Here is a 17,655-nt window from a genome sequence, read left to right as displayed (position 1 = left end):
GTCCTTGAGCTTGTCATCAGTGAACTTGCAGGGAAAGCCCCTCTGATTGGATCAATTCTCCTCTGCTCCAAATGTCTTCATTGGCTCGCGGTCACTCAGCAGTCGGCCGGCCTCTTTAATCTGCATGGGTAGCCAGCCACTGGTTTTACTGTACTCTGTGCTTAATGTCTCGGAAATATCATTTTTCTGCTCCTTTCCCAACTCCTCTATTCGTGTCTTCATTCGCCTCTCTGTAGACAGTGATTGTCTTTTCCCGTGCCCACTCGTACCCCTGCCATCTTTCCTCTTCTCCAGCAGGCTAACTGCTTTTCCCTTACAAGTGTAGAGATGATGAATGAGCAGCTAAAAGATAAGAAAGTGACAGATGGTCGGATGAGAAAGCGCATCATTTATTGCGCAGGTAATACTTCTATTTTGTTCATTGTCACCAGGACCCTTTGCATTAATGCTGAAACATAAAGTTGCAGGCTAATGTCAGACAATTCTCAGTATGCAATATTAAGTACAATACAATACAATACAAGCTGATTTATATAGCGGTTTCAATACAGCGGCAGCTATGGGCATTCTCCTCAAATGTGGAGAAGAGAACATGAAATGGTTAAAAATGGCCATCATACACTCCTTCCTCTTGAGCCATCATTTTACAAGGTATTATTTGGTTGCTCTTGATGATCACTTAACTCAGAAATATTCGCATTCCTGTTAATTCGTCGGCAAAGACCCTCAGCAGCTTCTACCGCTACTGGACTGATATGATTGGAAATAGATGTCGGGCTCTGATGTTTGTTTGACTCTTATGACGTGTTCTCTGGATCCCCTTTTCGATCGTGTAGCGTGGTTAAGTTAAACTCACCGCTGTTAGGAATGGTAAACCTTGTTCTGGTTTCCATCCCAGCATTCCATGTTCCTTCACTTTGGAATGTGTTTATTGCAAGGATACAAACTTTGTGTGTGTGTGTTTTACCTTTCATGGTTCTCTCGTGTCAGGAGACTGAGACGTGTTTTGTGCGTGCATGGATTACTGTATGATTCCACTTAGTTTGTTGTAGCGCTGGTACCAAGAGAGAACAGCTGCTGTTTTCTCTGACAATCAAATCTCCAGAAATAGACTGGGCTTCCCTTTCGTGGTCCACACGCCTGATGGTACATATAGGTCACAGTTGATTCTGCACCTCTGAAGAAAGCAGGCGCTCTGGTTTTATTGCGCTGCTTGAATCACAGTGACATGCTTGTTAATGAGTTGTCCCTTCATTGGAATACACTGTAAGAGAATCGTGTGTGTTCTTAATAGACAGTGTTTGTAGTGTGTATCATTTTGATTGTCGGCAAACATTTAAGACATTTTTTAAGAAGCAAACTCTGATTTTATTGCGCTGCTTGAATCGCAGCGACATTATTGTGTTAATATGGATACACTGGAAGAGAATCTCGTGTATTGTTCATTAGACACTGTGTTTAGTCACTGGAGGTTTGAAGGCACGCCCCGCGTAAGGGTTGAAGCAGTATGCCTGACCTAAAATAGATAAGCAAGAGGCAATAATCCTGCAGCAACACTTGATCATAGTACGAAGGTTCATTGCTTATCTTAATGGTAAGCTCTAGTTCATCTTTGGAACTGGGAGTGTGATCAAGCATTGAATTGCCCAGCCCGGGCCAAACAAAGTTGCTGTAGTTTATTTTGCAAATGCTGCTGACATATTTATGATGAATAATGGAAAGTCTCTCATTAACCGGCTACATCATAGTTCTTGCTTGGAATATGTGGAAAGGTAAACAGTCACCGATTCTCAATTCTGGATTTTTGAGGCTAGATTCCCTGTTTAGTATTAAAGGGTTTCCCCTTTTTCATGTTCTTGCTCCAAAAAGTTGTGTCCACTTTTATGTTCCACGGAGCTCTGCAACAATGAATTATATCCGCCAAGTCTGCCTCTGCCTTCATGCCGTTTCTACTTGTATGGATTTTCTTTGTAAACGCCCTTTTATTTAGTTTTAAAGTCTTGTTTTATTTGATATATTGTAATATTGATTATTTTAATCAAGCTTAATTATTGGTGAAAAACCCTTCTCCCAATTAATCACCCCCCCCCCCCCCAACAATAAATGCCCTATTAGCTCAGTTCGGGTAGCAGATGAACCTCCAGCCACTATACAAGAAAATGCAATATTCAGATAACTTTGGTGTTTTCTTTTGCTTCTTCTGACAATCTTAGTTTTGTATTATGCAGCAAACATGTTTTCTCCTGAGCTCATTAGTATTGTAATACTGTACTGTAAACACTAACATGTATTACAAAGAGTTTTGTCTCGATGCACACCAGCAAAATAATTTAATACATGTGTCACCAGGCACTTTTTTCCTGGGGTGTTAGGCAGTAAGTATCAGTCCTCTGTAACTAATAAGAACTTGATCAAGGTGCCAAAAATCACATTCGTTTTACCTTAACATTCTTTCTCTTGAATATTTCATGTGTAAAACCCTTTATGGGTGATTGAATATTGCCTGTACTGAAATCACGCATGGATTGGATAAAGTAACATATTCTGACATAGATTTGTATACTGTGCTTTATGCAAATAAGCGACTGACTCTGTTGCAATTTGCAAGACTGAATGATCAACCTCCTGGTATTAAAAAATATTTTTTTTTTTTAAGACTGCAATCTGTACCTTTTTTTTTCAGTCGGGCTTTACATTTGTTGTAAACGTTTTTTTTCTTTCCTTTGGGGAATTTTCATATATTACATGTTGCATCAATGTGACTCTGTTCATAAGCTTGCTGCAGTGCCACAAAAACCGAAACGGCTGCAACCCTTTTATGTCATTCAACGTTACCCCGATATAGTTATATAGTTATTTCACAAACCAAGTACATTTGGGATAATATCTTAACCTCTAATGTATTTTGGACCGTCCGTTACTTTATCGACAAACTTGATATAACATGCCCTTAAAATGTACTGGTGAATTTTTTAAAACTGATTGCTGCTGCTTATCATTCTTCTAAGGTCAAACACATTCCGTTCCAGGATGCCGGTTGACCCCGTCCCTTAGCAAATAGAGAAAATAGAAATGATCCATTCTTCAGCCGTTAGATTTAGCAGTTGCAATGTATACACATTGCACCGAGTTGATTTGTCATGAGACCTCTGGGTAATACAAGACAAAACACAGGGCTCTATAATAGTAGTTAATGCTCTGTCTTTCATTCAGTTTGGTGACTTATCTTTACCCTTAAGTTTGAATGATGGGAATCCGCATAAATGGGTTGTTGGGTAATATCTTACACAGACTTTTGCAACCACATGATGTGTGAGCAAGAAGTAAATCATTGCAGTTTGTGAAGAAGAGGAAGCCAAACAGCATCCACTTTCCCGCTTCATTGTTGTAATCTCTTTTTAGGAAGCTTCTGTAAACCCTTCTGGTGTTTAACTGTGCTACACGACAGTCACTTTATTTCCAATTTGAGCTGACGATGACGTCCCTAAACTTATTTCGTCGTCTTCTCTTTAGCAGGAGATACTGTCTGCGCCATTCACGCGCCATACTGTCAGGAGAGTACATGGCCTCCAATCAGCAGCCCACTCCACACTCTTCACTCAGCCTACCACTACCCTCTCCCCGCAGGTTAGTATTTATTTATTTAATGTTGCATATGAGTTTTAATACCAAAAATTGGAAATATAACAATTCACACAGTATCAACATTACCAACCCCTATATGAGCCACATCCTGCAGTACAATTCCCACAGTTGAATCAATATTTTCAAATCTTGAACTGGATCTCATTTTTTGAGAGCAATGATTCTGCCTGCTACACTTAAAACAATCCTTTTCAAAGTGTGTCTGTTGTGACAGCTAATGAATCATTGTATCTATAATGTCTTCACTTTACAAGTCCTACTTAGCACCCCAGCTCTTTGATTGATCTCATTAACAGGCTAAATCTATTTTAAATGTTTTTGCTGTGTTCAAAAGCAAAGCGCTCCACCGGTGTGCCATTGCGCTGGACTGCTGTTGAGGATCTCAAGCAGTCTGTGCAGTCACGTGACACCAGTTCCACATGAACAAAAACTCGAGATAAGATTAAACACCGACCGGTACGATTCAGAAAACGCAATCGAGTCCCCGAAGTCTAACTCAATGAAATCGAGTCGTTTATGTGTCCAACATCATAGGTTTCTTCTGGGACCAATTTCATAAGGAGACATGAAATGGTTCAAAATTTCCTTGTGACATTCTTTATGATGGTTTGCGACCTTGAAAGAACCCTCCGTTTGCAAACACTCCACCTTTTAACATTTAGTAGGATACGGGCTTTAGCAAACTGCATCCACGTCAATCCTCTCAAATGTCCATTAAGAAACAATTTCTTTGTGTTGCTGCCAAAATGTATGTCTACTTGCTACATCAATTTTATTTGCCAACTCAGTTTGGTTGGGTACTTGGTCAATTACGGTATTTCATGCATTTAACTGATAAACCCTCACAACATCCTTGGAAGAGCTTGGAAGAAAAAAAAAACTGGACATAGAGCCATCCATTTTCTATGCTGCTCCGAAGGATTTTACCAGTGCCTGGAGCCTCGTCCGGTTGGCAAAAGGTGGTCTGCGCGCTGGACAGGTTGCCAGTCAATCGTAGGATGATTGAGTGCTAGACATGGAGTCAGAATTGATTCCAGATTTTTGGAAGCAATGTCATAGCTACTATTTGCTGTGCTGAAAACTGTCAACTGAAATATTATTGTGTCTTGTGATACACCTGCTTATTTAGATAGATGAGAATGAGGGAAAATATTGCACTACCGCAATGATGGCTCTTTCTCGTGGCGGAAACAATTTGAAACACTCAGTTAAATTCTATTAGAATTACTTGGTTTTTCATTTATTTTTATCAATATTATTGCATCTTTTGTCAGTAGACTTTTCCATATTTGCGTTCCAGCTTTCTACACTGCCACTTAGTCTTTTATCTAGACTTGCCCGTTAAGATCACAAGTATTTCCTTTTGATCTCCATAGCTCATATCCAGTGATGTAAGTACGTGATATTATAAAAGTTATGACAGCATATTTTATTTAACCAAGATTAGCCATGAGTCTACACACCAGTTTGCATTGGATACCAAATTTATGAGACACATTGCAGTTTTGTTCTGTATAGTGCATGAGCCCAATTACTTTTACTCTGTGAATGTACTGTCCATTTGGCTTCGTGTGGTAAGCGAATATGTAATGTGCTTTATTTGTGTTGGTACACACATGTATTTTGTGTCATTGAATAGGAGAAGGTGGGTCGGGTGGCGGTGATCGTACAATGAAAAATGAGCCCATTCTTCCCCCGGCCTGTGTTTACATTTAACTGCAGTGGGCATTATGTGTGGTTGGACAATGAAAACGGAGGAAATGTTTTCTTCTCCTACTGCGTGATAGAAAAGAATAATCTTATTGCCAAAGCTAGGCCTGCAGGGCGCTTTAAACAACAGAAAATAGATGAAAAAGGTGTAGTTTCTTCTTTTTTGTGTACATGTCAATGGTCAAGTTTTTGAAAAGGGACTTTGTTTTTGTTTAGTTTGAATGCTGCTCAGAATGCGTAACCATAAAGTGATCCATGTGAATTTAGGCCCGAGTGGACAGCACTTCTTTGTGCCACCAACTAGTGTATTTTCCGCACTATAAGACGTACCCACTAAGCATTCAATTTTCTCAAAAATCCCTATAATCCGTTGCACCTTCTATATGGATCACTATTCTGATTTCTTGGACGTAATATTTTAAATGTTCTGTAAAGTGCATTATTAGTGCTGCAGTGGTTGTGAAAGCGCTGTATAAATAAAGCTGTATTGTATTCCCTTTAGCGTAGCTCCATCTAGTGGATGCATAATGCTAACCCAGCCACTATTGTAGCTTCTATTCTATGTGACTTAACGCGGTGCGCCCTATATATGAAAACCGTTTTAAAATAGGCCATTCATTATGTTGTCTAATGTTTGTTGATGTGCTTTTTTTCCTAACCACGAAAAAAGTTATTACACCTAGGCAACCTATCTGGCATTTACTTGGAGTACTTTAAACTGTGTGTGGATGTCATTTATATTTTTAAGGTTACTTATGTTTGGAAGCAGCAACTTCTATTTATCTTATCTTTGGCAATTTTGTTATGTCTTCATCCCAAAGGTAATATTTAATTTACTGACGTGAAACTGTCAAACATTGAAACTGTTTTGTCAGCCTCTCAATGGTTGTTTTCAGATTTGAATAATGTCATTCTCATTTGATTCTTCTCTTTATGGGAAGGGGAAAACAAAAGTTTGGTCTTTCATGAAAAAAAACAACAAATCTCACTTTTATTGTAGGACTGATGTGCACAGTTTTAGCCTTTGAATAAGATTACCATTTTTTTTTTAATGTTCATGTCCTCCTACCCTGAGTCCTTGAGAGGGAATCATTCAGCTCCCATGTTTTTCTCTACATTCACAGAGCACTTTCAAACAGCCATTGCTGCACACAAAGTGCTGTACGTGGAGCAACTAACACTAGCTGAGCTCCATTGTTTTCACCCCCCCCCCATTTCTCCCTCTCTATTCCATCATCCTTCTCAATCACTACATTGCCCCAACATCGGCACTTATCTTCCCTTGGCAAAGGCCGAAAGCCTCCCAATCTGTCCATGTGTTGCTGCTTGGCATACATCAATTTCGCTGCAGCTTCCTATGAGACTTACCGGTTGATGTACATGCAACCATGCACACAGACACACGCGCGTCGCACAAAACCATTCATATGCCGACCTCTTGACCCATCCGTGACTCAGTTCTGGCGTGGATGGAGTGAAAGTTAATTGAGGAAGTTTTTGGCACCAGCAAGCTAGTTCTCTTTTTGTGTCATAGTTCCAGCTCTACATGTCGTTGGAGAAAGAAATGTCGTAAAAGATGTTGTGTGGGTTGGGCGAGGGTGGGACTGCACGCAAAGCTCTTGGGTAAACGGTCTTTGACAAAATTAGTATTTCATATTTTTAGGAAATACACACAGATGTTCACCGAACTTTGTCAGAGCGCATCATTGTGCAGAGTAAAGGAATCGAGCGTGGGTTTTTTCCTCCCCTCTACCTCCCTTGTGGTTTCTTTCTGACTTCCGGGTTGAGTGAATGCTGGCGTGTTTTGGCTGCCGCTGCTCAACCCGTATTTTTTGTTATTGTAAAGTGTCCTTGGGTGTCTTGAAAGGCGCTTGTAAATAAAATGTATTATTATTATTATTATAATTGTTGTATTTTCATGAATATGTGGTGCACTTCAAAGTCTGAATTTTTCCCCAAAATGGACGGGGTGCCTAATAATGCCGGGCGGCTAATCTATGCACAGAGTTCCAAAATCCGTAAAAGTTGATCTGATGTTATGCAGAAATGCTGTTCATATAAAGAAAGGCGGATGTAACAAGAGGGCGGCAAGCGGACGTTAAAGGGGAAGGGTGGAGATAAGGCACACCCACTTCGAACCCCGGAAAATGGCACCTATGAAGAGACACGCCAAAAAAGTTCCTGCCAAAACAAGGTGAGGTGGCGTCTAATAATGCAATGCATCTTGTGTATGTAGTAAATACAAAAATAGCACCCATAACTGACACTGCGCCTTTTAATACCGTGTGCCGTATGATCATGAAAGTACGGGAGTTGCTGAGTACAATGGCTCCTGTTTCACCCGACAAAGCAGGTGGGTTATGAAGACCGCCATAAACGGAATTTGTTGCCAATAGGTTAACATATTGCACTGCCCTAACAACAGGAGTCGTGAACCATCCATCCCTCCCCATGTTCGTGTCAATTTTATTTCTGCTCTTCTTGTATTGCCTTCTCCTGTACCGGCATTTGCTTTAATGGGCCATAAATGAATATATTTTCATTTTTCTCATTTGAGACACTGAAATATATTTCATTTAAGTTTTCAGTAATAGGAAGGAAGGCTATAGATATAAATTTGTTTCTTATGCTTTGTCGCAACTGAAAGGTTTCCTGTTTGTTCACCAGTTCACCTGTTAGGCTTCTTGAAGTTTAGTCAAACCTCGGAGGTCAAAACTATTTTGTTCCAGGTTGCTGGTCGACCCCCAATGTGTTTGAATTTAGAACTCAATTTCTTAACTGGGTCTTAAAATATCGGTAAGTTATATTACCCATTAAAGGGGCATCATAAAACATGCATCCTTTATTTTCAAAAGTCAGGGCTCTAAGTGCGGTCACCCTGAGCACCACCCCTAGTCTGTATGACAACGAACTCAATAATAGCCATTAGTCTAGCAGTATGTAGGGTTGACTCTCTTGCTTGAGTGCCTTATTTCGGCTCGACATACAGTATAATAGGGTACATGAAGTGTATTATAGTTCTTAAACCTTGGTGTTATGAAGACAACTGTTTCAAAATATGCTGAATGTGTCTCCTTGATATGTAGAATGGTCCTGCACAAACGTAGTTTTTTGTTAGTTGCGCAGGCTGGTGGTGTTGTGACACCAACTCATGTGGCATGGTATGTGCAGCTCAAATGGGTGTTGAAGTGAAACCCTGAAAAAAAAAAGATTGATGGGACTGTGCTTGCTGACCCCAAAGGTTCATTTTTAGAAATTTGCACATAACTTTCTTGGGGGAGGGGGGGTATGAACTAAAATCATAATTTTTTTTTGGTCAATGTTGGCGGTGAATTGTAAATAGAAATACATGCCATGAAAGAAACTTATCATATTTCTGTCAATCAGATGTATACTTCTAATGAATGAGTGTATAATTTCACAACTCAACTGTTAAGCGAGTTTAGCTTTATGTACCGAAAGATTTATCGGTATTCTTCTGTTGTTGTAAACAGAAGAGTCAAAAAAGTGTTATACCCTTTCAATTAACCGTGGTCATCTAGAATAACAAAACCCTCAAAAATGTGATGACTTCAATACTGTATTTCTTATATAAATTGCTCCTTGACCATGTTGCTGTACTAAGCGCGTTTCAAATGAAATTGATTATTCCATCATGTCACATGGATCACTAACACTTAACGGCTTAGAAGCCAACAGTGGCCTGTAAAGCTGAGATGCCATTATGATCTCTAATGACATTATTGACTGAGTTGTTCTTGTGTGTGTATACGTGTGTGCCTGTCTGTGCCTTTGTGTATGTTGGTGATTTAATTCATATCTGCTGAGCTCTGTTTACATTTTCCAGCCGTGGTTTGCAATGTGAACGCACATTAGGGGGTGAATACTGTCCAAGCCTTGACTCTATTTCGAAAAAAAATCTTTGCTTCCACCACGAAGCAGTCGAGTAGAAGTTTACTTCTGCGTAAGCGTGTACTGTTTCTCGTTATTGGAAAAGTAAACCAGCTCCACAGAGCTTGAATGCATCTTAGTCACAGAAATATTCTGCCAATGTTAGTGTGTAGCCATAAAATGATCACAAATCCTGTATTCACGGATTTTATATATATCTTTTTCTTCAAATGTTAAATCCTTTCCTTGGCTGGGCTTCCTCATAATTCTTGTCTACGTTTAATCAGGATTCACAGTGTAAATTGTCACACCTGTGTGTAAAATGTGTGCTGGTCTTTGCTGTTGTGTCTTGATCTTTTTAGAAATTGCAACATTCATTAAAAAAAAGAAAAAGCACAAATGATGAAAAAGAAGGAAAAATATTTTCCTTGAATGTTAAAAGTCAACTATTTCTGCCTTTGATACCTTTCTATTTTTCCCTCCCTAGATTTTGCAAATTGACCATGTTGGTAAGTTAAGTTATTTTAGATCTTAACTCGTTCGCATCTTTAAAATCTTTAGTTTAACCCATTTTCACTGTTGGCTTCAAATTAATCCCTTTTATGTACCATTGGATAAAGTGATCACATGTATTGTTTGCAAAACTGCATTGATTTAACGTACTGTAGTTACACCATTTAAACCATAACACAAATGCAACACTTTCTTGACACGCTGGACACAAATTATTGAAGTCTTCAAGGGAATAACTGCTGTAACCACTTTTTAGCTATGTGTTTTTGTACACCATATCTCGGACACAAGTCGTAGGCTCCCAGGTTTTCCCTTTAGCTATGAAAATTAATTGCTAATGTGATTCTGTGGCTAAATGTCCTTATCAGTATTCTTTTCATTTTACTCTCATTTCATAGTGTAACAATGACTCAACAGACTTATCAAAGAAAACTTTTACCGCCTGTTCTTCATTCTGAAAAATTGTAATAATTCTGCTATGTACAAAAATGACCAAGATTATGGACAATAAACCTCAACGTGACGACGGTGTCATGGCATTGCTTCAAAGTATTTTGTCAGCTTCATGGCACAATTCTGAACACTTCACTTCATATCTCTTTTATTTCAGTAATTTTCTCAGGTCAATTCTAAAGCAAAAAGTATTTAAATATATCACATGCACTACAGGTCCACTCGCTGACTCACATAGACTCAAGTGAAAGTGGGCCAATGTCTCTAAATCTGTCATTTCTGCTACCTGTGGGGCTTAAAGAGTGGATGCAGCAGTCAAATAAGCAGACAGTCCAATTTTCAGAGCGCAACACGGTCCCAGGCAATATCTCATTGCCTAGTATGTGTGTCTGTGAGTGTTGGTGCTGGCTCTGTCAGCTCTCGAAGTGATGAGCAAACGCAGCACACAGACCACACAAGGGGACGCAAGGAGGATTGATAATGCTAATAAAGTCAACAGAGATTAGTGCTGGATCCAATTCCACAGCTCAAGGAAGACTATTATTAAGTTTGTCCCTTTCCTCTACTCTCAATTCAGTGTGTCCTCCATTGTTACCCTTTGATGTGCCCAAAATGACACTGTGCCCTCAAATTTAGCAAATAAGTCTCCATAATCCTCAGACCAAAGTCATTGTCTTCATATCTCACTGTCCATGATTTCCATTGAGTGTATTATTATGCAGCACCAGTTGTTACATTTCCTCCTGACTGGTCTTCTTGATTCTTGGCTTACACGAGCAATTAAGCCTTCAATGCCATTTTTCTTTGCTCAGATTTGGGAACCGACACCGTATTTCTGCTAATTTCCATAGACGATTTTAGCACCTTGGAGTACCGCGCTTCCTTCCTGTAACCGTTGTTAGTATTAGAGTATCTTGCGTAGTTCTCCAAAAGCTACTATTAGTACAAATAAGATGTCGAACAGCCAATTTCAATTTCAATTTGCCATTTTTTCAGGTAGATTTCACACGGTGTTTAAAATAAAAACGAGAATCTCAGTCATTGTCATGCTGACCCCTTTTCAGCGCTCTCTCTCTCTCTCTCTCTCTCTCTCTCTCTCTCTCTCTCTCTCTCTCTCTCTCTCATATATATATATAATATATATATATATATATATATATATATAATGATCGACAGATATCCCCTTTAAGTACTCACCTGTAATGATTCTTGCATGAAAAAGTGATTAAAATATTACAGTGTACAGTTTTTTTCCCCCTTATTTTACGCCCCACCCATGAGCAAGCAGCTTGGATTTTGTCCCATCTTAATTGGAGTGATTCGTATTTCTTTGTTGGCAGTGTATCATAAAGTCTATAACATCGGCCTGAGTGATCGGATCACTGCCATGCACGCATGCATCCTGGGGGGAGAAATGCCAAATTAGACATGCACAGCCACCTCCACAGTGCCTGGTGAAGTACATGTCAGTTCATTACAACACTTCTTGCTGCATGCTATGCCATGTCCATCAGGAATGGCGCAAAGTAAAACTCAGACCGAGCTGCTGACACAGCCGAGAAGGCAGAGAGCAGCAATTCCATGGAGTCCGATTTCGAGGTGTCGCTCACTCCCGGTCTCTTTTTCTCTCTCTCTGTCTCTCTCCATGGAGCATAGAGTGATGTAATCAGACATCTACTGAAGCTGATTGTTTCCTAAACTTTTGAGCTGTCTTATCTTGCATGGAGGATCAGTGCAATAACAGAAAGGCCTTCAACAGTCTGAGTCATTGCTAAGGCATTCTGTGTCATAAGAACAGGGCTGTCATGAGGAGGAATACAGTCAGTGTTTCCTCAAAAGGAACATTCCCATGCCCCACTTCATAAATAGCAGCTGCAGGCTCAGGAGACATTCATTGCCTTAACTGGGATGCTGTAGTCTGCCGAGTCACTGTAACACACACAACACATGCAGGCACACAGCGACACACGCAGTTACGCGAAAGGAGTTCGACTGGTAAAATTATTACCAAAAAGTGTTCCATGTTAAGCTAATGTAATGTGATTTTCTTTTTAAAATAAACTCGTAAGAAATATGGGTGATACATCTCATTATATAGTTTTGTTCAAACATATACAGTATGCATTTCCTTCACAATTTTAAACAATTCCCAGGTGTCTTAATAAACATCTTTTGTTTCATGCGATTGTTGAAATCATCTTTTTTTGGGGGGCCGGATCTCATGCCGTATGCCCAAATCTTGCTCCACATACTTGTGCACCAATGGTTAGCCCGACTTGATTTAGAGTGACAAGATCTTAGTGGCACGTTCCTGCTGTCGTTTCGTCATCCACTCTTCTGCCTCACTTGGCTTGGTGAGTGATCGCAGTGGCCGGCTGCTAGTTTCTGCTTGTGGCAGCAACGCTTTGAGTGTGGAAAGCAAGCCAAGCGCCTTGGATTATCACTTTTTTTTTGTGCACATGGACACATATAGCCCCCTCGCCCCCATCTTCCGCATCAGAGACATTTGTACAGAACAGTGACGTGGTGAAAAACAGGAAAATAACATCTTTTACAGGCGACGTGAAAGGCATTTGCACTGCTGATAAACAATCTGATTTCTCCATGTTCAATGCACGACTGTCCGTGTTTTATGTTATGTGTTGTGTTTATTATTTTACTTTACGTTAACTGTTTTAAGCGCTTTGTTCCAGCTGCTGCTGTTGTTGGAGGCGATATATAAATCAGGATGTATTGTCTTGTAAGTATTGTTTTATTAATAATTTTTGGTGAGGTTTTGAGAGCAAGGCACTGAGAAAAGTAGGACACATTACATCCTTGAGCATTGCAGACCAGAAAAAAATGGTGATAACCTAATGCTTATATGGGTTTTAAAAACAGCCATTATGGACTTTCCCTGAAAAATCCCAAAATGAACATTATGCACAGTTGTATTTTTTTATGCCCGTTTCCTCACACCCAGAGGGGGATCAGATATGGAAGACTATCCTATAAAGCTTAACATTTTTGTAACCCCCCGTTGAAAGTCTTTGTCGTCTCAAGCTGCTCTAGTCGGAAAAAAAAGGGTGTTCACAGAAGAAGGAACTCCATATAAGGAGCAGTCGGACATGAGCTGTTTGAACAGTACTCAACATTTGATGATTCAAAGTCAGTCATAATCAAGGTCAGAACGTATAGATTACATGTTAGTACAATGACCACATTATAGTCCTGAATAAGTCGAGTTGGCAGAAAAGGTAGATGTATACTCTTCTTATAGTCCTAATAATGGTGAGAAGGAGGAATTAAGGATGCAGAATAGGACTGAAACAGCGCTTACTCAGCTGCATTGATTGTGATTCAAGGTGCTTTCTCTGCAAGCTCATATGCTCACTTGAAAAATAGGGACCCCGTTTATGGAAAGCGAGCGTATGCAATGTCTTTGTGCAAGACAGGATTTGCGTATGTCTTTGAAAATCAGCCACGTTTGGGGGAAGGTGAAGAAAGGAAAAGAGGTTCAACCACGCTTCATAGTAGCTCGGAAAAGGGCTGAGTATTGCGTGACTCGCAATGCAATTATCACGGACGCAAGTGGCAAGAGCCATCTGCTTTATGAATGATCAAAAAGGGTCATATCGTGCCTATAAAATAAACACCTGCTCCCACACACTTCTATATTGTGTAGATTGTGTAAGCGCATCCTTCAGGCAAGCACGGTTTTACATTTCTAGTCTGCTCTGCTCTGCTCTGCTCTGCTCTGCTCATAGGATAGTGCTGCCTCTTGGTTGGGGCAAATTCTTAAAAGAGGATCCCACAATGGAGCGTCAATTTCAATGCTTTGGTTCAATAATGCAGCAGATTCTCATGTTGTCGGTCCCAAAAAGGTGTAGAGAAGTCATGTGAGGTGCGTGGCCAAATGGTAAGTAGTCCCCGCAGGAAACCACAACTTTGCGATCCGTGAATTACATTTTCATACTGTAAGCAGGATGTTTACAATGTCCAGGTCAAGAGGCTAGTTTAAACTCCAAATGTTTGCTTTAATATCACTGGTTCTGCCTCCAACCCATAGTGTGGTGAAATGTTTGCCACTTGAGAAGTAATGAAAATAAATTGTATTATGATTATTATGAAATAAATCTGCCCTAGAGGGAAAAAGAGAATCCTGATGTTCATTATTTTATAACCACAATCTTCCGCAGTGTGTTGGTTTTGCAGAATATTTCCTGAAAATTCCTATTTCATGAGTACTTGAATTTGCTTTATAAAATCAATTGGAATCAAGATTTAATCTCCTCAGAATCAGAATTGTTCGCCGTTGAAGCAAGCATTAATGAATCAACTCATACCCAATGTCGGAAAGCCAATTTGTCGAAATAGAATAAAAAATTAAAATGGAATTATATATTTCGTTATGTGTTGTATGTGGTAACCACTGTCACATTTTGTTGTTTGCACTAGCCAACTCGCAGTCAACTCTGCATTGCGGTGGGAAAATCCGATTGTCATCATCTCATGTCTGACACGCTGTGCTTTGTAACAGTTTTTGCTGCAGGTGAGCGGAGATTATGTAATACGTTGGTGTTGAAGAACAGGGCCGGAGCTTTCATTACCTATCAATTGGCTCTCAGCCTTTTCTCGATTGCATAAGTTTGACTGTGACAGTTGTTACACACAGTTACGCTTCTGTGTCTCCAGCAAGTGCAGAGTGGCTGACTTATCTTTAGGTGGATTTCCCTAGCCGATTGATTTAGTTTCCAGTTCTTATGTTTAAACCCTACAACAGTTTGGTCTAGCGTGCAAGGTCCCTGAAGGGAAGTAAGCAATTGGTATCATTGTACTCATTCGAACTGAAACCATGGAACTGAAAAACATTGGCTTCCGAACTGCATCAAACTTTAGTGCTTTGTGAAATATGGTACCAGCAGTACAGTTTCTTGTTTTGGTTTGGATTTGAGACATTCTTAACTGTGCTTTGTGTTTTTAGCTTTGTTCTGAATTGGCATACATTGAAACTGATTCTGGGAATAATAATCTTTGCCATATCATCGATATGAATGTCTTACACCGGGACTACCACCCGCTTGAACCACCAATACAAGACAGGACGAACTCATGGTGTCACAAGGTTTACGCTAAATTCACGTGCAATCACCTTAACGTGTCAGAACTTGAGAAGCAGCACTTTTAACATTATTTTACAATAAGAAGATGATGGAATATTGTCCAAAATTGGGTTTTGAAATCTTGATGACAAACGTATAGCTACCACTTGGGTTTCATTCTATTGTTGCAAACAGCGCTGTAATTAGTTCTTGCATTCATTTCGAGGGCATTTGCTCATTTCTCGGGAATAGTGAATTATGCGCACTAATCGAAGCGAGGGGAAAATAGATTTTAAAGTCTGCGACTGCATTCCTTGGAAGAGCGATAAATCTGGAAACTACCAGAAAAAAAGCACACCTCATTGCCTCACTAGCTTAATGATTGTGAGCTCCGTTTTCTGTCGGTTACTTTTCACGAGTGATGAGATCGTAGATACACTGCTCATCTGATTTAATAGCTCTTAAACCCCACTTGTCTTTTTTTACTTACCGACCGCGTGGAAGTGCAAAACGCTTTTTAATATATAGTCAATGGAAGCAACCCTGCTTGTTGTATTCAGCCCCGTGAACAAACATGCAAGATAGGCAGGGCGTATTTCTGTCAGTTGTCAGCAAAACAGGCGTCCATCAGTGCCGGACTGATGGCCCTTCCATCAATACTGACTGGATGCCGACCTCTGTAAATAGGATTAATATTAAAACAAGTACCATTTCCAGTGATGCCAAAAATAAATGCTGTGTTCTTCAATAACATGCTATCGATAGGAAATAACATGAGCTGTTACATATACTGTATGAAATATTTCATGAATGACTTTGGGAAATCAGCCACGTTATCTGGGATGTAGCCGCCCAGAAAAACGTATTAGTACATGGACGGATGCAGCTATTGTGCAGATAAATGACAGAGTGCTGCACATTCCCGGAAGGACATCATGAAATGGGAATTATGTCAGCGGCATAATTCTTCCACGCTGCTGTATCACGTTCGCTCAATTCACCTAATGCATTTTTTTTGGCTCCCTGAGGTGTTCTGCAGGAGAAAAGATATTTAACTGCTTTGTCATTTTGTCTTCAGTTCAGCCAAAACTTTTAGTCACAGGTCACACAATGTTTTCGGATTCATAGTGAGGGTAGCAATATAAATAGGCTTGGAGTTTGATGATGTTCATGTGAAAACAGCTCTCCCAAGAATTATATTGTGTAGTAAATGCATGATGCACATTTCCCCACAACGTACACTCAATGGATACAACACACCTGACCTGTGTCAGAATTCTGTCTTTACAAAGATAAATTTGCATGTCTGTTAGCCATCATGATTATTTATTCAAATGGAATATTTTAAAATGTTGATGAAAATAAAAACGGCACTCTGGTTTTCCCATCCGTTTAATACTGTTTTACATAATTCTTCATTAAATAGAATATAACTAGATGTCAGACATAGAAACAAAAATAAATATGACACTCGCCAAATATTTCTCTTGTGTTGCAAGCTTGCTTTTGTTTTTCTTTTTATTGCACTTTAATCAAAGTATAAACTGTTTCGCCCACCCTAAAAAATTTACATTTGCAAGGATAGCTCACGTTTTTGGTCCGGTTGGAGATTGATACCGTTAATCCGTCCTTTGTGTGTTTGTTGCCAAAAATTTATATTTATGTCAGTCGACCCATAATAAATAAATAAATAACTGAAATCAACAGTAGCCTCCATTATTGCACGTTTTAAAGTTTCAGTAAAGTCATACGGTATTTGCGCTACTAGCAGAGCGCAGCAAAAGTACTTTGGAATGTCACTGACATCACACCCAACATAACCCAGTGTAAATGTAAAATGTTATTTGACTTGTTTGTAATCTGTATTTATTGCTTGAAAGAGGTTATACCTGCTCTTGTGCAAGTATAAAACTGAGATATGGTGTCACAAAATTTACGAGTTTTAACATCTTGATTCGAGTTTACTTTTAATGCTAAACATCGTACTTATTAAGTCTGCCGACCCGTTCAACTGGAAAAGTTTGATTTGGGAACCTGGAAGCTTCAAAATGTAGATGACCGAGTCAGAATGTAGACCATTCACAACTGTTGGAGAGTACAGTGAAATGCAGTGTGAGGTACAACGCAGTGCAGATGAGCAGGGAGAAATGGTGAGACCAGCATATCAGGATCAGTGAGAGCGAGACGGTGAGAGGAGGGGGACGGCGAGGGGCAACCCCCAGATTCAAGACGAGGAATTCCGTTACTGCAGTGATCAACAACCTCCTCCATCCCTCTCGCCTCCTCCCTACCCGTTCTTTCTGCTGCTGCTTCCCCTCACCCTACTCCTCCAACCTACCATCTCTCCACACACGCACGCACA

General features: G+C 39.8%; 1 protein-coding gene across 5 annotated transcripts in view; it reads left to right on the top strand.

Annotated features, from left to right (window-relative positions):
• Positions 1-17,655, top strand: part of mcu (mitochondrial calcium uniporter) — a 48,049-nt gene that overhangs the window by 16,973 nt on the left and 13,421 nt on the right. Inside the window, exons 2-3 of one of the 5 annotated variants that reach the window (XM_052079649.1) lie at positions 3,517-3,627; positions 9,734-9,755. The exons of 1 other annotated variant lie outside the window; for it this stretch is intronic. In XM_052079649.1, the coding sequence (XP_051935609.1) occupies positions 3,563-3,627; positions 9,734-9,755 (87 nt within the window). In that variant the 5' untranslated portion in view covers positions 3,517-3,562. Of the gene's footprint in view, positions 1-3,513; positions 3,628-9,733; positions 9,756-17,655 lie in introns of all 5 variants that reach the window. 3 more of the 5 variants (XM_052079647.1, XM_052079645.1, XM_052079644.1) reach the window with 3 other exon arrangements.

This window comes from Hippocampus zosterae, chromosome 11, assembly GCF_025434085.1.
Source record: "Hippocampus zosterae strain Florida chromosome 11, ASM2543408v3, whole genome shotgun sequence".
Classification (NCBI taxonomy): Eukaryota; Metazoa; Chordata; class Actinopteri; order Syngnathiformes; family Syngnathidae; genus Hippocampus; species Hippocampus zosterae.
This window is presented reverse-complemented; position numbering and strand designations above follow the sequence as displayed.